The sequence below is a fragment of the Pipistrellus hanaki genome, assembly GCF_964339955.1.
Source record: "Pipistrellus hanaki genome assembly, chromosome: 10".
Lineage (NCBI taxonomy): Eukaryota > Metazoa > Chordata > Mammalia > Chiroptera > Vespertilionidae > Pipistrellus > Pipistrellus hanaki.
Genome location: NC_140512.1, coordinates 63,419,428 through 63,442,576, shown reverse-complemented (window position 1 = coordinate 63,442,576; position 23,149 = coordinate 63,419,428). Strand labels below are relative to the sequence as shown.

Sequence of the window (23,149 nt, the reverse complement as noted above, 5' to 3'; positions counted from 1 at the left end):
TCTAATCTAAAATTCCATTGTATCTTATGCGGGTCATTCTGGTGAATATACAGGGTTGGGTAAGAGTAGTTCTGAAGTTATTTTCATGGAAATGCAATAATCAATAAATGATAATACAAGAATAAACCCTATTTTGCATACTCACAAGTGTAAACCTACTTTTGCCCAGTCCTGTATCATGGGCTAGGAATTCTGTCTTTAGAGGTTAACTTATAATCCTCCACCGCGGACCCTGGCTTTAAAGCTTAAATACCGAGACCAAAGGCCTTTTGCAGCTGAACCCTGAAACACAGCCATGACAAAAAAGGTACAGGCAAAGAAAGTATCAAGGTACAAAGATAGCTTTGTATTTAAAAAAACAAACACAAAAACCACCTGACAAACTTTATATCTCCTGGAAGTGTTTTCTGTCTCACAGTCTGTGCATTTATGTCAGTAACACTCCACTGTCTGAATGTTTTTAGAACTTCTGTTTTGTGACTACCTTACAATCATGCAGCACGTTCTCTGATTCTCCTGAATGGCAGCAAGAGTTCCTCCTCTGAGGGCGAGTTTAACTTGTGAGAAACAGCCAACATCCTACCCAGCTCTAATACCATTTTGGATAAAATATATATCTAAATATATATGCCATAAAGACATCACAAAGTAATACTTAAGTCTAAAAAAAATTTTCAAAAATGCTTTTAGCAATGATATCACCGAAGCAGTAACAGCATCTCTATTTTTTCATCACTCATGCTGCTCTAAGCTCTGTACTGTGCTCCTCACACGTTATGTTAAATCCTCCTAATAGCCACCCTCCCACATAGCAGCATAAGTTCCATTAAGAAAACTTGCTCAGTTCAAGAAAACGCACCCCAAACATACAACTGTAAATGGCAAAGCCCAGATTCTAACACAAACCTGACTGATATCCAAGTCCCTGCTGCTTCCAATTTTGCCCCCAAACATAATTCTGAAGAAACTTAATTTCAAAAAGACAGTTTGTAATTGCATAGATAGTGATGTACTGTTCATTCCCTGATGATTACAAATGACCTGCTTTTCTTATTTCCACTCTTCTCCCTGAATTTTAAATAAAACACCACTCAAATCTTCCTTTAGCTCTCGAAGTTTCCTCTCATTAGAACACACAATCTCTGCTAACCATTAAGATCCTGAGATAGACAAGACTTCTCCGAAGTTTCAACCAAACTGTGAAGCATAACAGTATCTCAGATGCTCATTTAAAACGAATTCACTCCATGTCAGTAAAAACACAGTGCTTCCTCTGGAACTATAAAACAAAAGGGGAAAAAAAATCCAGATCTTTATCGACCTCTTTGTTCAAGAGTCCCATATTCTATGACTTCATAGCGCATGTCTGCAGCGGACACCTTCCCTAACACAGGTCTCATGCTGACCACCTGTGCTCACGTGTTGGCAGGAGATAGCTCTGAATAAGAGTCCATGACGTTAGAAACAAACTACTCTTAATTCAGAGGCTGAAACACATACACACTCAGTTTCTGAGGTCAAAAACAGTTAAATCCAAGCTTATGTTAAAATTTAGAACATATCAGTCACAGAGAAATCTAATCAATGTGATAATCCAAGTTGGACAGTAGTGCTAATAACTACTTGAAGGGACTGCGTGTATGTCATCCCAGAAGCGGCACCCTGCCTGGTGATGACCCACTGATCTTAAAGTCTGTGAGACCAACTTAATAAGAAGGGACAGTCTTTCTTCCCAAGGAAATGCTTTCATCTCTCTAAATGTATGGTATCCTTCTGCTCCAAACCACTACTTTCAGGTTACTAAGAAAAAAAGGAGAGAGAGAAAGAAAAAAGGAAAAAAAAAGAAAGTACTTATCATAACAACACCGCAAGATGAATCACCATACCCTGGAGTCATTTTAAAAAAAAAAAGAGGAAAGAAATATATATTAAAAAAAATATATCATATTAAAAAAAAGTTCCATGGCAATGTGAAAGAAACTGAGGCAAGTAAGAGGGCAGGCCACATTCTTAAAAAGGGTGTAACATGCCAATCCCTTTACCCGATGCTGTTACCAGGAGGCTGTCTGGGGCCCCTGCTCTACGGGATGAGGCACTAACAGGGCTGATGGGGGAGCAAAAGGCAGTGGCGGTGGGGATGACAGGGGATGCTCTGCACATGCAGGCTGGCTCAGTCCCGGGGGTTCCGCAGGCCGCGCACCCACCTGAGACGTGGCCAGAGCTGTCGGAGCCACAGTTAAATCTATGGACGGTTTGGGTGGCAGCTGGGGAGAGGAGGACTTCAGGAGAGCCTCCTCGTGTAGGACCCTGCTCCCTTGCGGCAAACTGGAAGGAGGCGAAGCCACAGTTTTGGTGTCCGCTTTGGCCCCGGCACCACCGGAGGCCCTGCTGCCATCCATGACAACCTTGAGTTGGGGGTGGGATGGGGAAGGAGCCTGGGAGAGCCCTGGCTTTTTCGGAGGGATAGGGGGAGGGTTTCCTCTGTCCACTCGGGCTGCCCCGGGGGTCTTTAAGCCGGTCCGACCCACGGGAGGGTGGGTGCCCACATCCCCGCCCGGGGGCGCTCCGGGCCTGGGGGGCGCTCCCGCCGGAGGGCCTGTAAACCTTGACAGAGCCTGTGTCACAGTGTTCCGAGCCAGCTGCTTGGCCACGAGGTTTTCACGACTCGTAGGAGAGACATCTCTCGACGGAGGGCTCTGGGTAGTGTTGCCATTTTGGTCCGGGTCGTTGGCGTTGCCCTGGAACCTAAATCTGGCTGCCTGGACGCGTGGGTTCAGGCTCGGGTGCAGGGCCGCGTTGGCACACGGGGAGTGCAGACCCGGAGCTTGCGAACAGCTCTGGGGAGCGGCGCCTGGGGTCTGCGGGGTGGGAGGGGCAGCGTTACTGGGAAGCGGGGGTGTGCTGCTTGTTACATCTGGAGTGGAACCAGTGCTGGGCCCATTCTCCTCAATTCTATTTGCACTCAGAGATGAGACAGTGGGCAGAGCGGAGACCATCAAGTCACCTTGGGAAGCCTGCCTGTCCACACCCGGTCTGCCCGAGGTGGCACTGCCGCACACGCTCCCTTTGGCGTTGGCAGAAACGCGGGGGCTCCCCGTGGGAGGCTTTCCAGGCACAGCCAGCGACAACTTCTTGGCGTGGTCAGCGCCTTCCATCGGCAGGTCTGTCTGGCAGGCAACGGAGCGTGTCACAGGTCCCTCTGTTCCCACAGATACAGAGGCCCAATGCCTATCTTTCGCCTTCCGGGGGAGAGAGAGGCTCGGTTTGCTGTCAGTTCCCCTTTTCAGCTGCTCAATCATCTTCTTCATCTTGTCTATCTCCTCTTTGAGGTCAGCGGTGTGTGCTTCTTCTCGGTGCAGCTTGGCACGCAGCTGCTCCCGCTCCGTGTCGAACTCGGAGAGCTGCTTCTCCATCTGGGCTTCCATTTCTGTGCTTCTCCGTTTCTCGGCGGAGAGCTCCTCTTCCAGCGCGCCGGTCTTCTTCTTCTCCTCGTCCAGCCGGGCCGTGACCTCTTCTAGCTTCTGGGCCTCCTCGATGACTTTGCCCGAGAGCTGCTTGCACTCCTTGACCAGCATCAGGACCACGTGCTTGTTCTTGCCGCGCTCTTCCTCCAGGCGGGAGGCCAGGCTCTTGTGCTCTTGCTCAAGGGCCTGCAGCTGAAGCTTTTCCATCTCCAGCTGAAAAAGACAATCACAGGGCAGCTCTGTTAATGCGCAGAAAATTCTTTTAGCCAGAGAAGTGCTTCTTGTGAGATTTTCCTTACAATGACATGACTTGGGTTAGCTAAAATGCCACATTTCCAGCGTGTATTGTGCTATGAAAAAAATATTTTAGACTCATGAAAATGAGAAAATAGATGTAACTACTTTTATGAAAAACATCTAAGTTACACCAACAGAGAATGTTCTTTATCTACTGAAGTTAACTATAGAAGAGAAATCTCATCCTTCGATTCACAGCACAGAATACATTCTATTTTTGTAAAATCAGAGCTCTGTAAGGGTACTTTTTTTTTTTTTTTAAGGTTTAATGCCTTAAAATTACTAACTAATCTTTGAGGTACAGGATAATAAAAAGTTCCAGTAAATAAATACTAAGCTCCTCTATTTGCCAATTGTATTAGCTAGCATTTTTTTTTTTTTTTTAACTTCGAGGTTTCTGTGATGGGTTGCTATAGAAATCACATCAAATTATATATGAAAGTTCTTTGAAAACAACAAAGAGCTAAATAAATATCTTATTAGAATTATAATCAATGTCAGTGAACCCAAAAGCCTAACCCTATTTCCTACGTCAGCCTCACTTGCTTACTTAGCTCCCACTCTATTGGCTTCCTTTGAGTTTCTCGAACACTCATAAACGTGGTCTTGTCTCAGGGTCTGTGACTTTGCCGTTCTCTCTGCCTAGAAGGCCAATGCACACCTTCCTGTGGGGCTCCTGCACCAGGCAGCGACCGAAGGGAGAGAATGGCTCACTGCCCAGCGAGGGCACTGGCATGTCATTTACTTACTTCGGATATTTCCTGCTTTGAAGAAGTTAAGTAACATTGCAATGGGTCCTATAAATAAGTGAAATAGGTGATCAGGAATACACATAATTCTCCAAGAATAATTAGAGACTACTGTTTATTCATACTCACACTATTCTACTGTATGAAATCTGTAGGTGACTTTATAAGTAGATTAGGTAAGATTTGGAGAACAATAGTACTGTCCTTATATTTACAGGCATATTTTAGACATCATAAAAACATTTATAGTTAAAGCTATGGTGTCACATTTAACTTTTCTAAATACGTCAAATATTAATAATAGGTTGCTAGGGAAGGCATATAGAAAATTATTTTAAAATATATTTTTTATTAGTACCCTCCCCCCATTCTTAAAACAATGTAGAAAAAAGCAGAAACTAGGTCAGTTTTCAGCTTATATCTAAAATTAGAGGCCCAGTGCATAAAATTTGTGCACGGAGGGGGGGGGGGGGAGTTGGTGTCCCTCAGCCTAGCCTGCACCCTCTCCAATTTGGGACCCCTCGAGGGATGTCCAACTGCCAGTTTAGGCCCCACCCCACACCTAAACCGGCAGTCGGACATCCCTCTTACAATCCAGGACTACTGGCTCCCAACAGCTCGCCTGCCTGCCTGATCACCCCCTAACCACTTCCCTGCCAACCTGATTGCTGCCTAACTGCTCCCCTGCCAGCCAAGTCACCCCAACTGCCCTCCACTGCTAGCCTGGTTGCCCCTAACTGCCCTAGCTTCCTTGCCTGGGCCCCCCCAACTGCCGTCCCCTGCAGGCCTGGTTGCTTCCAACTACCCACCTCTGCAGGCCTGGTCTCCCTCCAACTGCCCTCGCCTGCAGGCCATACATATTCTGAAATGACATAATATTGTACATAGAAAACCCTAAAGACCCACCAAAAACTGCTAGATTTAATAAATGAATTCAGCAGTGCAGCAGGATACAAAATTAACACCCAGAACTCAATGGCATTTTTATACACTGATAATGATCTCTTAGAAAGAAAAACTAAAAAACAATCCCATTTACCATTGTAAAAAAAAAAAATTAATATACTTAGGAATAAACTTAACCAATGAGGTAAAAACCTATACAGAAAACTATAGTACGTTAAAAGGAGAGATTTAAGAAGATACAAACAAGTGGAAGAATATACCATGTTAATCCAGTGGTTGGTATTTATGCTATTTCCAGATCTTAATTCAGCTGATTTTGAATATTAGCCTTTTATTAAATAGGATATGCATAACCCATAGACAGACAATAGCAGGGAAGGCCTGTGGAGGGGGTGGTAGAGGGGTAGACAGAGTCCATTGGGAGGAAGGGCTGGAATGGGAGCATTTGTAATACTTTCAACAATAAAGGTAAAATTTTAAAAAATGTAATAGATGTTCTGATCTCAGAGTTCTTAGTTATGTGACTTTGGTATGTTCTGCCTCTAAAGATCAGTTATCTGCACAAAGAGGAATAATCCAATTTAATAAAAGTCTAATATGCAAATCGACCCAACGGCAGAATGCACTGGCAGCGGAAGGGAAAGCATGGGGCAGTGGTGGCAGGAGGGAAAGCATGGATGGTGGTGTGTGTGTATGTGTGTGTGTGTGTGCGTGCGTATGTGTGTGTGCATGTGTGTGTATATGGATAAACTTGGATCTAGAGAATTGACCATATTTAATATATAGATGTGTTTTTTTTTTAAAAGTTAGACAGCAGTTGTAATTCAACAATTACAAGGTACATCAAGAGAAGGTTTCACTACTAATAATGGTGAAATAACTTTTATCAGACTATCTCTCCTGCAGATAATAATTATGAGTCTTTGAAAAAAATATATAATATAAAACCTAACAATCTGAAGGCTCTGGAGAGTAATAAATGTAGTAGAAATGAGAGGAGTATATCTTCCCAATAGAAAGGGGTCAACGGCATTACATGAGATTTGCCCTGATGTAGCTTTTCAAGCGAGGGCAATTCTCTGTCCTGGCAGTACTGGCAGCAGGAGCTCAAGCACAGAGCACCCCTTATATTGTGCTGAGAAGGCAGAGGATGAACCTGGGATGCCACAATGAGCCCACCAGCACCTCTGATCCTTATATTACACATTCATCAGGGAGACTCCACACTGAATGACAGGTGGGTGCTGAATGGGTGAGAGAACTCAGCAAATGTTTTAGCCATTGCCAACTGCAAGGACAGAGTATGGAGTATGAATCTAACAAGATTGATGGCTTACTGAAAAAATAAAATACATGAACAGAATCTAGGGTCTCTGTACCATAATGTCTACTTATACAATAAAAAATTACAAGACAGGCAAAGAATGTATTTTTTTTTTAAAAGTGATCCATTGTCAAAAAAATGTACTCAAATATAAACTGTGTCCAAGATGATCCGTATTGGCATTAGCAGACAAGAACCCTAAAGCAGCCATTGGCAAAGAAAATATGGTCACAATGATAGAACAGAAGGGGAATTGTGGCATAGGACTAGAAACTAAAAAAATTTTTTTTAAAAATCAAATGAAAATCTAGAACTAAAAAAGCATAATAAATAAAATGAAAAAAATGTTACTTAGCTGGCATGCCTCAGTGGTTGAGCGTCCATCTATGAATCAGGAGGTCTCGGTTGGATTCCCGGTCAGGGCACAAGCCCAAGGTTTAGGGTTTGGTCCCCAGTGTGGGGCATGCAGGAGGCAGCCTATCAATGATTCTCTCTCATCATTGATATTTCTGTATCTCTCTCACTCTCCCTTCCTCTCTGAAATAAGTAAAAACTTTAAACAATAAAAATAAAATAAAAATACAAAGAAAGAAAAGTTCATTGAACGGGCTTACATAGCAGACTTGAGAGAATAGAATTATAAAGGACAGTAAGTTTGAAAATAGAGCAAAAGAAATATCCTATTTGAGAGGGAACACAAGACACGTCTCCAGCTCCCTCTTAACACTCACTGCAATGTGCCTGTGAAGTCAAATACATGTTGAAATGTAACAATGACTCATACAAAAAATAAATAAATAAAAGACTCAGGAATGAGCTAAAAACAACCACTCATTTACCAAAATGCCCTAAATACTCTTTCTAAAAGTGTTATTTTAGATGGATCTCTACCATGCTGTCCTTGAATCAAAGTCTAGGGAGCAATTTAAAATTAAATTGTATGCTACAAACCATTATGTAATGAAGTAGGGAGCACTGAATGCTAGTGGCAGTACAGTACAATTGGCTATAATAGGAAGACAAAGCATGTGAAAGAAATTAAAACAACCTGATTATTCTTTTCTGGCTCAACCGTCATTTCTTTGGTTGTCGAGCACCTGAAACTGCTCCGGCAAAGAGAATTCTCCACCTTGTTCTCCCCAACAGCAGTGAAATACCCCCATGTCTGGGAGCTTTCCCAGTCTTCCTTGCAGCTGAGGAGAGGGTGTGGAGCTTGAGTCTGACCTGTTCTTAGGCTTCCAGTGGGAAATGAGGGATGCAACGAGGCAGGGCCAGGGAGGCCTCTCTCCAGACCCAGAGCAGTGATGGCAGTGGTGCTGTCTGGAGTCAGCAGTATCCAGATCCCGTTGAGCAAAAACATCACCCACGTCAAACCGGGTGATGATGGCTGGTGAGAGCTGGTCCCCCAGCCAGGCTTTACCATAATGTAAAACAACCAATGAACACCTTTTCTGCTTAACTCAATCAATATTGGCTCCGTTTGCTCACAACTAAAACCCTTCCTGATGCATCTATTGCCGTGCCACGGACTTCATTTTGCTGAGCCACCACCGAGAAGCAGCTATACCCAATAGACAGAGCTACTTTTAGTTTTTTTCACTGGTGGAAAAAATATCACTCCCTTCAGAATTCCCGAGTTATTATCTTGGCTTCTTACTTTCAAAGGCTCTGCTTAAGTTATAAAGTCCCTCCTATGTTAGAGTTAGAAATTATACTTTCTAAGTGTGAGCAAAATGATTGAAAACAAATTAGGATAGAAACTCTTTTAACAGATGATGTACAAGGTAAGTACTAAAAACCCCCAAATATCATTCTAACCTACCCAGGGTACAGGCTCTCAACGCAGAGTAGACTACTGGAGGCAAAGTCCCCCATGCCGATTACTCATTAGCTTATTCAAAACGGCTTTAAGTGCTCAGTCTGTCACCCAAATTTATTCCTGCCCAAATTTTCCTGGCACGCAAATGACCAGCTAACCCTCCTATTAGGAGTCTCGGCAGGAACCAATGCTTGAGTGAGCAAGAAGCCACCTCCTCTCCTCAGGAGAGGCCAAGCAGAGCAGCGGTCAGGCCAAATGTGTTAGAATCCCCCACGAGCTGTGCCTGGCGTCTGGTCAGAAACACTGGAGTTGTAGATAACAGGGCCTTTGCTTCCCCCGGTTTTTTCTCTGACAGTAACTTAAGGAACTGGACTGATTGAAAGGAATGGGTTTGTCTTACTGATTTTAGATTTCTAAAGCTGCAAGGGTACTGAAAATGTCTGGTTAAAATACTTTCAGGCCCTGGCTAGGTGGCTCAGTTAAGAGCATCATCCAATACGCTAAGGTTGTGCATTTGATTCTGGTCAGGGCACATACAAGAATCAACCAATGAATGCATAAATAAGTAGAGCAACAAATCAATCTCTCTCTCTCTCTCTCTCTCTCTCTCTCTCTCTCTCTCTCTCTCTCTCTCTCTCTCTCTCGTACCTGGGAAGGCATATGGACATTCTTTAAATTGTCAGCTGAGCCCGAGGCACTGGCAGTGTCCGCGTTACATCCTCCCCAAGAAGGTGGGGGGTATGGTCAGTTCTGGCTTACCTTTGTCCAGGTGTCAGCAGGGGTGGGTCTAGATATGTAAATCCATTAATGCTAGGGCCTATTAAGAATGCAAATAAGCTCCTTTGACCCTATAAAATAAACCTGCTGCGTGGCTCAGGTGCTTTCTGCTTCTCCATCAGAGGGAATGGCGCCCACCTAGCTCCCAGCTTGATGAATCTATTTCTGCCTCTTGGTCTCTTTCTTTCTTTAATTTCTTAATCCCCAGCTCCTCCACTCAGGAACCCGACTGTTTCCTTTTCTGTGACGGAGATGGGACGTGGAAAAGACAGAAACTCCTCCTGCACTATTTCTCTTTCAATTCAATATATAAAAATTAAAATAAAAAAAAAACTTTCAAAACTAAAGGTGACAGGTAGTTTTATTGCTAAAAAGATGACTTGTTTTCTGACCTCATCACTTGATATGATATTTTCTTTGCAAGATTCAGGATACGAGTAGAAACTGTAACTCTTTTTACATGTACAATCTACCAGAACAGAATATCCTCTAAGGACAGAAGATAGTGCTGCCTGTCAAAGCAACCCTTCACTGAGACTACACAGCCAACGAATCAGCCATAAAGAACTACTGTATCCCCGTTACATGTGAGCGACCAATCGCTGGCTCATTTCATATTAGTCTGTCAGGACTCGCAGGACAGGAACAATTTCCTTTCACTACCAGCCAGGTTGGAAATGATCCAGTCATTCAGAAACAAACAGGATGTAAGCTGATTTAAAAAAAATAAGCTAGATAATAAAATCATTGATTGATCTCAAAATAAGTTTCTTCTTCATTTTCTACAAGAGAAATGATAAAATGCAAAACTGAAGTAAAATTTAGGAGAGCATGTATTTTGTATAGTAAGTGAAAAACTACCATGAAAACAAAATATTTTCTCAACTTCTGATAACAGCAGAAAACCCAGAAAAACTTTCTTATGAAATAGCTCATTTGACATGTTAAGAACATAACGAAAATGTGTATCATTCAAGAAATAAAAATGAGCTTCAGTGACATCAGCTAAAATACATTAACTCTTGCTTGTGTGGTTTGTGGGGATTTTTGACCATTTTCGGAGGCCTCAGTGGTTGTCTGCTGGGCTTTGTGGAGGGTTTGGAATGTCTTAAGTAAAACTGTTTGATTCCACCTCAGGTGCATAGAAAGCCTTCAATTCTTTCTTCTTCACTAATTTACCCAGGGCTTTATTTTCTTACCACTTGACATTATGATGAAAGTGTTTGCTTTTAGTCAACGCCCACTCCAGAACACTGGCATGCATATGTTAATGCAAAGATATAACTACAGAGAAAAGACATACACATCAATGACAGTGTCATAAATATTTACAATATGGCACATTCAGGGTGATTATCAAGCAGGTGTTACATGGAAGCGATAACAAGTTCTCTGAAAAGGACAAATAGAAACATTTTAATTTATGCTTTAATGATGGTTGAAAGAATACATTGCTCTTACTTCTAATTATACTAGGCATCATTAGCTTCTACAATTTCCTTACTCTCTTTTCTAAAGGGAATTCGGAGCTTGTCTGTGTACTGGAAGGACAAAATTTAAACTTCTATTTCTGCATGGCTGATGATGGTAAGCTTCTATCACTCAGGACTCCGAAGCATCTACTCATGCACAATAAGTACGTGTGTGCTGGTGGGGGAGGCCGGGGTGGGGAGGAAGCTGGTTTAAATGAAACACATGTGAGTGAGCGGGAGCCTGGCGGTCTGCAGCACACACAGCTATCAGACCCCGGAGGCAAGCCTGAGACTAACCAGGACTGCACCATGACACGCAGGGAGATTGCACGCAAACTTTCCTTCTACTTCTCCTCATGCTGGTTTCACTTTCCAAAGAAATAATTTAAGCAATTTTTAATTTGAAAAAAATATCTGAGACAGAAGCTGGATACAGTAAGTTGGGGATGCCACATATGATCAGATCCCTGGTTGCATTACTGGATCACCTCCCTAGCAGTTAAGCATGTCTTGTAGCCATAGAAAAGAGAAACTCAAAGAAGAAGAGTTACTATTTTATCAGACATCCTTTCTGGTTTAGTGTTTTGTATTTGTTTGTTTGTTTATTTTGAGTGACAAGAGTTACTATTTTATCAGACATCCTTTCTGGTTTAATGTTTTGTGTTTGTTTTGAGTGACATTTCAAAAAACCCCATCAGAATCAGTCAGAATTTTGCATTTCTAAGTACTTATTCCAGCTCCTCCTAAAAACACAATATTTAAGAACAAAGGATAACCTCAGAGGTCGTTTCTGCCCTCTACACTGTGTTGTGGGACCAATACCTTCTTTTGTCTGCTCTCGGCAGCAGCCAGCTGCGCGGACATCCTTTCCTGCATTTTCCTGCAGTGGCCCATGACCGCCTCCAGGATGGACAGGGGGTTGGTACAGACGGGCTTCTTCTCTTTGTCGCCAGCGCCTGCCTCGTAGTCCCTCTGCAGCGCCAGGAACGGGTCATTTAAGTTAAACCTTCCATAGCGTTCCTGGACAAACACCTCCTTCCGGCGAGCCTGAAACAGAAGCAGAGGAATGCGCTGAAGAAAGGAATGAAAAGGTAAGAGATGGGTAAGAAGGTTTTGCGATTGCTTTTCCAAACGGTGTTCACAACCGTTCCGAGTAGTGGCTGAAGTGTGATGTCAGGCGGGGAGCAAGACGGGAGGGGGATGTGTCCCCAGCCCTGACAGCCTGGCATGCCACTGTGTCTATCATACCTTTACACTGGCTTTTACATGGCAAACGATACAAATACATATTTCCCATGACATTCACTTCTTCAAGGAACTGAACTTTAGGGGCAGCTTTCCCTAATTTAAAGTAAAATCAGAAAGTTCAACAGTTAAAATAAGCTTTAGCAAAAGTTCAAAAATAAAATGATCTCTACATTCATATAAATTATACTTCACATAGTACTTACCAAGTCAAAAATATAAATCTCTTACAAGTTTTGTATAGCCAGAAAGAATTGATAAGGATATTTGACAAAGAAGAAATTATGTCATGAAATTTTTAAAGTAAAAAATCCATTCACATTTTGTAAAGCTTGAACAACTACAAAAAACCTCCATAGCCAGGCTGGTATGGCTCAGTGGTTGAGCACTGACCTATGAAACAAGAGGTCACCAGGACAATTCCTGGTCAGGGCACATGCCCACATTTCAGGTTTGATCTGCAGTAGGGAGCCTGCAGAAGGCAACCAATCAACGTTTCTCTCTCATCGATATTTCTCTCTAGCCCTCTCCCTTCCTTTCTCTCTAAAAAAAAAATCAATGAAAACATATTTTTAAAAATAAAAATAAGACTAGAAAATTTAAGAAGATGTAAATATCTTGCTCTGGCCGGGTACCTCAGTTGATTAGAGCATCCCATACGCCAAGGTTACAGGCTTGCTCTCTGGTCAGGGCACGTTTAAGAAGTAACCAATGAATTCATAAATAACTGGGAAAACAAATCATTATTTCTCTCTGTTTCTGTCTCTTTTTCCTTCTCTTTTTCTCTCTCCCTTCCTCTCTTTCTCTCAAATCAATTCTAAAAAGTACATTAAAAAAAAAGTAAATATCTCATCATTGAAGGGCATTAAAATATAGTTCATAGAATCCCAGGAAAGAATGCAACCTCATTTTACTCTGTCAGTCTATGAGCGTCAAAGTTAATTGCACATCCACATGGCACTAAATGCAATTCTAGATAATTAGCCTACAACAGTCTTCACATAAAATTGGAAACAGCAGTAGAAATATATAGCCGCATTTTCCCAACGCAGGTCATTTAGAATAGCCGCTAGAAAAACATCATTCTATGTCACTGCTGGCGGAAAATGAAATTACTTTATTATAAAGCAAGCTTAATGTCCAAAATGTTAAGCGTGTTTTCTGAAGATACATTACCTACATTTCCTCACGTTGGAAGCAACCACTTTGAACTAAACTTTTCCATTTTCAGACCACGGTCAGAGAGCCAACAACTAGGCAAACACAGGTGCAAATGACCTTGTTTTTTCCTCTTACCAAATCTCATCAGTCAGGAGATGTTACTTACAAGAAGTCCAATTTCACCATCAAATCTAAGCTAGCTTTCAGAGCATCATTTGAAACTTAGAAGTTAACATGGTTTATGAATCAAAAAACATTTGATATTTCTAGATTCTTATGTAATCAGTATACCAAATAAGTATCACTTCAGAGATGCCATTTCAAACACAATTTCATTTTGTCTTTCCACTTATTTCTTAATTTGTATTAATGCAAGTAACTCATCCCTCCGCCCTGGATGGAATTCTGAGAAAGCCCCATGGTTTTTCTAACTACTTTTATCAAATACAAGTCTTTTTAAAAATATATATATTTTATTGATTTTTCAGAGAGGAAGAGAGAGGGATAGAGAGTTAGAAACATCACTGAGAGAGAAACATCGATCAGCTGCCTCTTGCACACCCCCTACCGTGGACATGCCCGCAACCAAGGTACATGCCCTTGACCGGAATCAAACCTGGGACCTTTCAGTCTGCAGGCCGACGCTCTATCCACTGAGCCAAACCGGTTTCGGCTCAAATACAGGTCTTATAGTCACTTTAAGACACAAAACAGTCTCCTTTTGGGTATTAGGATACCCAGCTTAATGCTAGGCCAGCTTCCCTTCCTCAGGCTGGGCTCTGCAGCAGGCTGAACGTGCACCACTTGGGAAGGGAGAGTTTATGAAAACCGCTCTCTTTGGATCCAAATCTGCTCACCCTATCTCAGTGTGTTAGCCCGCTCTGGGTTGAGACTGGAGGTGGATGGTGAAGATGGAGGTGAGAGGAGCAGGAACATTCCACCTGACTGGGTCACTAGCCTTACCAGGGAGGGTGGTGCATAGTTAAAGACCGCTCTTTCCCAGCCACTAGGGACCCTACCAGTGCACGTAACGTCACTGAGCGCTTGGTAACGTCAGAGGACCACGCCTTCTCCCACGGCTGAGGTCCCTTCATCCACAGTTTCCTAACGTAGGTCATACATGTAGGACAGGAAACATAACCTGTGGGATCTGGTAAAAAATTAAAACACAAAGCTGTTTGTTTAAAAAATGAAGAATTTCAAGGTGGTGACAGCACACCATTCAACCACCCAAACATGTAACCCTTTGCCACGATATAGGTGGCACAACCATGGAGCTAGCCTTGCACACACTCCTTATGTGTAATATCTAGAAAGCAGTTTTAGTGGGCTGAGGTCTCCATGTTCTCTAACAACCAATTCTAATGACTCGATGTCTCTCTATCAAATAGGACCTGAATCAATCTCGTTTACACTCTTGGATGTCCATGGCCCAACAGAGTCTAGAGGAAGCACTTATGAATCTTCATCTAAACAAAATCTGGCAGCTCAAGATGACCATTGAAATCAACGTTCTGTCATTCCCACAGGATTCCTGCTTTTCATCTCCACCCCCATTCAGCCTCCCAAGGCCTTCAGGAAAAACTCAAGTCATTAATGTGTGTCCTTGAAGCCCTTTTCTCTCAACCTGAAATGAAGGGAGAAGCAACTGGATGGAGCAGGACTTGGCACAGTTCTCTCCAAAGAAAAGCTCTTTCAGAAGAACCTTTCTCTTTAATCTCCAACAACTAGATTCTTTTATTCCTCAACTGGAGGCCCAGTGCACGAAATACGTGCATTGGTAGGGTCCCTAGTGGCTGGCAGCGGCTGGTCAGGGCCTCCCCCCCCCCCTCCTCCACTGCCTGCGCCAGCAAGGACCTCCCTACTCCCAGTAGAGGGAACAGTTTGCATACTACACTTTTATTATATAGGATGTGGGCAAAACTGGATTTCAAAATTTCTTCTGGAAATTTTGTAACTTTGTCCTCACTTTAGTATCATTATGGGTCCCCTGCTGAAACTTATATTTTAACAACCAATTATAATTACTTGATGTCTACTCACACATCCAACCTATTGTATGGTGTACAATACTCTTAACACATTCAATCCACTTCTTGATCACACAGGCTCTTCTTAAATCTGAGCAAACTTTTAGTAAGTAGGTTAAATCATGGACCTATTTCCAGTTTAAATAAATATATAGTCAAAAAATATTTAATACTTTTTTTTTTTTAACCAATGTGAAACAGTTGTGTGTTATGTTTTGTTGGGTTTTGTTTTAACTTTAGCTGATAGTCGCAATGTGACATTGTCAAATGTGGGCACATTTTTTTTTTCTGCTGGAAATGTTGAATTGTGTTCAGGATCATCAACACAAAACTGTCAATGATTTTCTTTGCAAATACAGATTGATACTTAACTTTTACTACAAAGTGCAAGATACACATAATTGGCTCTTTTAAGAGTAGAAGTAATGGCTCTGTATTTGCTGCCATTCAGTTCAAATTATTTTCTGAGTTTCTTGTGATTTTGTGTTTGACACATGAATTACAGAGAAATGATTTTCAAAAATTTCCAGATATTTAGAGTTTTTCTAAATAGCTTATTGTTACTGATTTCTCATTTAATTCTGTTGAGGTCACTGAATACATTATACAGTGACAAAGGTCAATTATTTAAGGTGATTGATAATGTTATTTATATTTTGTTTTTACTATCAACTACTAGTTGTTTATGAACAACTGATGGAGGTATTAAATTTGTGCTTATGAAATTGTCTATTTCTCCCTTCAATTCTATTTCATACATTTTGAGCTTTTGTTACTACTCACAAAGCAATTACATCTTTGTGATGAGTTCTCCTTTTTATTTCTATAATATGGGGTCTGTTTTCTATCTGTTTCATTTATGTTTCTATTTATAATTCACTAGTACAAATACTTTGTGTTATTAAATGCTACCAACCGGTAGGACAAACCTCCTTCACATTATCAGTTCCAAAATTTTCTTTGCTAAGTTGCCAGCTCATTCTTTAAGATAAAATTTCAATTCATTTTATTAACTTCTAAAAGTAAGCAATTACAATAACTATGGTTGCAATTATGTATAAATTAAATACACATTGGGAGAAAGAAGATATTTCCATATTGGGAGATAATAATTTTTAATTAGAATTTGCTTTTATATCTTATAAAGGTTTGATATTTTCAAACCTGTTAGCATAAATTTAAGAATAAAAGGATCCTTTTTATGAATCCTTGGCAACATCCTCACTTTCCCAATCATCTGTGTACAGTTCATATTTTATTAAAGTTGGTAGAGCAGTGGTTCCCAGTCCTGCCTGCTCATCAGAGATCACACTCAGCTCTGACCAACACTCAATTGCTAAATCTATCAAGAGTTAGATGCCCTAACCACTTAGATGCCCCAGCCAAGAATAAGAATGAATAACCAATTTCTTGCTCCTTTTTGCATTTTTATACCATTATTTATTTTTATGCTAATTTCTAAGTAGGTAAGTCTTTAGATCATTTATTTTCAAGTCACTTTTGGATGGAAATATTTTATACCTTTGTCAATCTGAGGATGATTTTTCTTTCTTATATGAACGCCATGTTGTCTGGGTGAAAACATTTTGAGGTGGTCTCCTTCCATAGAAATGTGTATTGTTCAGTCACCTGTGTCTGGCATTTCACATAGTGCACGGGAGCAAGGAAGTCTGAGGCCAGGCAGACTTTTCTGGCCTTCAGGTAAGCCTTCTGCTTTCCCACCTGATTAAATCAATTCATTTTCTACCCTTAAAATTAATACATAACATTTAAGGTTATTCCTAGTGCTGGCTGGTATTAATCTAAAGATTCTGCTACATTTTGTTTGCAGCATCCATCATTCCATCTGTTCTAGTCTCTTTCAAAAACATTAATTTCTCTCCTAGTGGATCTCCATTTTCTCTTGTATACACACATATGCACACACACTAGTGGCCTAGTGCATGAAATTCATACACATTAAAATGGAATTAAGCAGAGGAAATATTTTAATATTACTATTTGCCCTTTCTCTATAATAGAAGTGTCAGAGATGAAAGAAAATTAGTAAAATATATATGAAAATCTCCCTCCTGTCAGAATCTGGGGCACAAAACGGGACCCAGAGGCAAGTCGCCGCCCACCCGCATGCACTTTGAAATCGCATGAGACCCAGCCCAGTGCCAGGGCAGGGGGCACGGCCTGAGGTCCCCCACCCTAGCCAGGCACCACTCAGCCGCAAGTCCATTTGCATATTAGCCTTCTATTATTAGATCTTATTTTCTACTCTATCACTTTATGCCAGAAGCCAATTCCAGCATGTCAGCAGGGCTGAATCATCTGGAGATGGCTGAGGGCATTTCCCCAAACCTGAAAAGGATGCATAAACTGCTTGCTGCTGGACAGTAAGGGCATTTCAGTCTACATGTCATTGCCTCCTCCTGGCCAAACACCTGAACAGCCAGAGGTAGTTTCACCAATCTGACAATGGATTTGTGTACTACAACCTGGCCATTGAAATGTAGATCTACTTTGCCTTGGGGCAATTTGGGTGAATAAAAAGCAAGGGGTCCTGAGACGAGGAGAACTTGGTTTCTTTGGCCAAGCTCCTCTAATGCCTTCCAAAGTTATGTTTTGTCTCTGGACTCTTACTTAATTTACACACAGAGCTTCTCCAGATTCCTGAACCCTTCTAAATGCTGGATCAAGAACCCCGGCAACTTTATTCCTTTCCTCTGGGTTCTGGGAGATCTTAATTTTGTTATGGATTCAATTGTTTAATGGTGTTGATTTTTCACTGTTACTTTAATATATGCTTTGATTCTCCTAGTCCTTTAAATTCTTACAATAACCCTATTAGGTAGGTAGTCTCATGTATAGAGAAGGAAACTGAAGCACTGAGAGCGCAAGGGTTTGTCCCAGGTTGTACAGCTAGACATGGTGGACCTAGGAAGCACTCCAGCACTCTGCCCCTAAGATCTTGTACCCTTCTCTGCTTTCTTTTCTCAGCTTTGCAGACAGTCCTCTCTCTTCATCACGATATGGCTTACCTGCCACTCAGTCACTTCAAAGTCTGTTTCCTTGAATTTTAAGACACAAAGCAGATGCTATCTAAAAATTACTTTCTAAAATGTACTTGTTTCTCATAATTTTGTCAGATGTAGGCTGTTTCCTTGCATCTTAAGTGTTATGTCATTTTCCTTTTTCTAGGCTGCAAAATCTTTCAGATGCCTTTTATTATTATTTTTTTTCTTTCTGTTTATTCCATCTTTGAACCAATCCACAACTGGTGTTTACCCATAAGCAGGGCAGGTAGAGTCTCCTCAAACATATTTAACTTTTCAGCTGGTTGCCATTAACATGCTTCTCTAATAAAGGGATTCAGCGGGCAGACTGATGCCAGTTTACATGGCTGTGTTCCTTTCGGCTGAGAGTAAGAGGAAGTTAGAGCCACAGTCCCTGCAAAGGATTTGAATAGACTCTGCCACTTCCAAATTATGTAAATTTAGGCTGAGTACTGTATTCTCCTGGGTCTTCAGTGGTTCCATGAGGATAACAGCTACCTAATCCAAGGTTTTCTTGTTCCTGTTGTTCTGAGAGATTAAAGAAATAATGCATGTAAGGCACTGGGCTGTGCCTGGACAACCATGATAGCTATCATTTCCACAATGATGGCTCTCTTTCTAGCTTGTCTTCGCCTATTTTTATATCCTTTAGAGCACATGTGTCAAACACAAGGCCCGCGGGCCAAATCCAGCCCGCCAGGCCTTGCAATGTGGCCCGCACCGCGCTGTCATCACTGCACTCCGCTGTCAGTTTATGACATTGTCAGTTTATGACTGTTTAGTAAACCATTCGGCCCGCGATTTAGGCTGGATTTTAGATTTTGGCCCCTTCTCTGATTGAGTTCGACACCCCTACTTTAGAGTATCTCGCAGAAATGGGAAGTTGGGGATCAGATGTCAGTGCCAAAATCTCCATATTATTTAGAGCTTCCAGAAGTCTGTCAAGCCTGCAGTGTGCTGGGAGATGATTTTCAGGTGTGTGCTCTTCTGTCTCTCCTACTGCATCATATCCCTTAAGGGAGAAGGCTGTGCTTCTAAGGTCCATTGTTCTAGAGCCCCCTCCATGGATGCGGGAGGCCAAGCACTGCGGGTGCACGCATGAATCGCTACACAAGAGAAGACTCAACATGCCTATCGGTGGAAATGAACTCTATCACCCAACAGTTACAGAAACACGTGTAAATATGACACTCCATGGGTAAAGAAAATATAAATTATTTTGAAAGGTTTTTGTTTTTTTTAATTAGAGTAAAAAAGCAAAGACATAGAACAAAATAATGCAGAATCCTATTTCAACACAACCCTTTAATACATAAAGTCAGCTCTAGTGTAAATCAAATGGCGTGTCCTAAAGCACCACATGTAAAGAGAGAAGATACTGTTATACCATTAACTTCAGAACCTTTGCCATTAATAACGGGGGTAATTTGGAGCTTTCGGGGTGAATTTTCAGGATTTATTCTACTGGTGGCTCTAACATAAATGTACTTCATTTGCTGAAGTTCTAAGTCATAGGCTTCTTGCTAAGTTTTCTAAAGCTTCTAGATACTGAGTAAATTGATAGACTTTTCCAACAAAATAAATAACCCCATCAAAAACATATCAGATTTTGTGACATTCTAGTGAACCAGCAAAATAACAGCTCCTGGTGAAAAGATGACTTAGAACATGTGACAGAAAACTTGTTTCTAATGGTTAAAAAGAGTAGAATTTGACTTGCCCATTGATCTGTAAAGTAAATGTTGGAGATAAGAGGCTTTTGTTGAGTGGTCGCACACTGTACAGAGAAGCGGTGACCACTCTGGGAGGCCTGTGCCGAGCACACTCAGAGGCATTCTGCAGGCACCCTCCACAGGCGCTGGGCCGAATCATGTTCTAACAATCTCCAGACAGTTCTCCCCGACCTGCATGTTATTCACATCATCATGACTGCACAGAACTACCTTCTTATTTGGCTTTAATCACCTAGGACTTTTAAGTCATAACAAGAAAGAAAAAACAGCATTAAACATCCTTCCTAAAAATGAATATGTAAATGATTGTCTAACAACCAACCAAACCCACCTCAAAAAAATAAAAAATGCCAGGTAGCTTCCTTGAAATGTTTCAATATTTCAGGAATAATGTAGTTAGCTATATGATCATTCAGAAATATCTACTTATTTGTGACTTGAGAAGAAATGTGTGAACAGTTTTAACATAAGCATCCCCACACGCTAATGAAAAAGTAAGAAACAAAGAAGTAAAGGCAGCCTCTTGTCCAGTGGGGATAATAGAACAGATTATTTGTGGGGGCAGAGGTTATAATGAAAAAATTTTAAATATGCTCCCTTTAATAGCAGCAGGAAACGTTAAGTTCTCTTTAATTAAGACTGTAAGTTCCAAGGACACAGAGAGGACGATGGAGACAGTTTGGCTCTTGGTGCTGTGCCCTCCCCAAACCCCTCCCACCCCTCCCAACCTCGGACACTGAGGAGTGACTCCCCAGCCACAAGAACTGCTGAGCCATCTGGAAAACATAGAGAGATCTCACCGCTCTCACCTTCCACCAGCTGAAATGATTTACTTGCTATCACCAGCAATCAAGGGGAAAGGAATGCCAATGGTTTGAGAGCAGTCCTGATTCAAACCCTGCCAGCAATTTTTACCGCCATTCAATGCTCCCCAGTTCTTGAATGCCTCTACCTGCTGCTACGCCCCGCAGCACACCAGAAAATGGCTGCAGTCGCTAAGAGATTCACTACCCAGACCACAGGGCATCCCTGGGAAGAGGCACAGTCCCTGGAGGGTAACTTCATCCTATGCCTGCCATAAAGATGCGTGCCCCTGGGACAGGTTGCAGATGTGTGAAATGGGGGAGGGGAAGAGGAGGATGGGGAGGTTGGAAGCTCCTAAGCTATTCTTAAGTCAGAGGCACAGGGACCTGTAAGGCAAAAGGTGAGAGCTGATCTTTTTCAAGGAACAGACAGATCTCAACAAGACAAGTGTAGTTAGCAGGAACAGGGTAAGAAGCTATTTCAGATCATGCAAATTTGTCTTCCTTTATTGTATTTGATGCCAGGGCAGCTGTGAAAATGCTTTGTAAGCCATCCGCTATGGTGCATAGGTTAGCTGGTATTATTAATATAAAACTGGTCATTTATCAAGGCCTGTTTGTGTTGGTTCACGTCAGTAAAAATGCTCAACTACTTGTGTTTCTGCTAGACTTCCTTTTTACATTTCATCATTTATGCAGGCGAGGTCCACACATGGGCCATTTCTCAGCAACCAGCTGCCTTGTCTTCTCTATTCTGCTGGGCATTTGTGAGCAGAATGGGAAGGGAGTGCTTAACCAGCCTGTAATAGAGGACACATCACAGAACCTGTAAACATGTGTTAAGCATTACGAAACGGTGAAAAGGGGCACATTCTCCAAAGGAGTTCAGGCCCAGATGAATGGTAATCATTTCCTGAGTCTCCAGCATGATGTATGGCTGGCTGTGATCCATTTCTGAAGAGTAAGCCTGAACTATATAATACTTTTAAATCTAACCTTGTAAGAATCCCAACTTCTACTGGTCCAAGCAATGCCACCCACTTTCCCACTAAGACTCCGTGGCCTCAGGCCAATGGACACGGCTCTCCTGTGTGGGTGGCCCCTGACGTGCTCCCTGGAATTGGCCGCAGGAAGGAGATCAGCGCCCTGCCATCTCCGCCCCCGCTCTGCCGGCGCAGCTCCTGGAGGCATCTGCTTCTGTCCTCTCACATCCTCAGTCTCCCGTTAATCTTCCTGGAGAACACAAGGGGAGTGGAAGAACTAACTCAGTTAGGATGGGCCTAAGGTCATCAGCCTTTGCCAAAACCAGGTAAGCTCTCACACGCTGGTCAGACCCAGAGAAGAGTTACACGGAACTGAAGCCTGTGGTCATGGTCCCTCGGCCAGGACAGATAATGCCACCAGTCACATGTCCTTTTCATCCAAACTTCATCCAGACTTTCATGTCCTTTTCATCCTTCGCTTTGTGCACAACATCAGAGGATGCTCGGAAATGTCTCAGAGTACATACATCTGTCCCCAGGAGCCACAGGACTAGGAATGGGATATGCAGACATGCCTGCCACCCATTCTGTGAGTGACTGTCCCCTGGGGCTAGCCAGCAGGAAAGGACTCAAGTGCAATTTTGCTGCCTCTGTGCTAAAGCAAATGCTTCAAATCGGACTCACATCCACAGCCCAGGTCACAGCCCCGCACTCATACCCACTGACCTAATGCGCGTCAGAATTCCTAAAAGAGGATGATGTGTCAGGGTGCGTACGAGACATCTTGAGCGTTGTCCAAGCTGCTGCAGTACAGCCAAATACTCAGAAGATCCCTCTAAACCAATCCTGGGCTTGGAAGTCAATGCACAGACTGTTTTGCCTGTATAGTCTATTTTTAAATACTGGTACCAGGCACATGGATACTTGCAGCTGTGTTTGAGAACTAAAGAATAACATGTACTTTCTTGGCATTAAGCCTGGCATCCACAGAAACTATTCCCACTCCATTACATAGAAATAAAAGTATCAACAGAAAAATCCCCCAAAATGACCCAAAAAATCAATTTATTGAAGGAAAATATCGTAATAGCCCATTTCCAAAATAATTCTTTCTTTAAAAAAATTTTAAATTTATTATTTTTCCATCACCATAAATTCCTTCTATACCCTCTTCCACCTCTACCCACTTCCCTCCCCCTGCAATTACCACACTGTTGTTCATGAGTTATCTCTCTTTTTTTCTTTTTTGCTTAATCCCTCCATTCCCCTAACACTACCCCTCTCCCCCTCATCACCACCACCCAGGAGTCTGCCTGCTCTATCTATGAGCCTGTCTCTATTT

At 42.1% G+C, this 23,149-nt stretch overlaps 1 protein-coding gene across 1 annotated transcript in view; it reads right to left on the bottom strand.

Moving 5' to 3' along the window:
- The window catches only part of CTTNBP2 (cortactin binding protein 2), a 140,600-nt gene that overhangs the window by 61,304 nt on the left and 56,147 nt on the right, over positions 1–23,149 (bottom strand). The window contains 2 exon segments of the mRNA XM_084896443.1: positions 2,205–3,677; positions 11,631–11,855. Coding sequence (XP_084752569.1) covers positions 2,205–3,677; positions 11,631–11,855 — 1,698 coding nt within the window.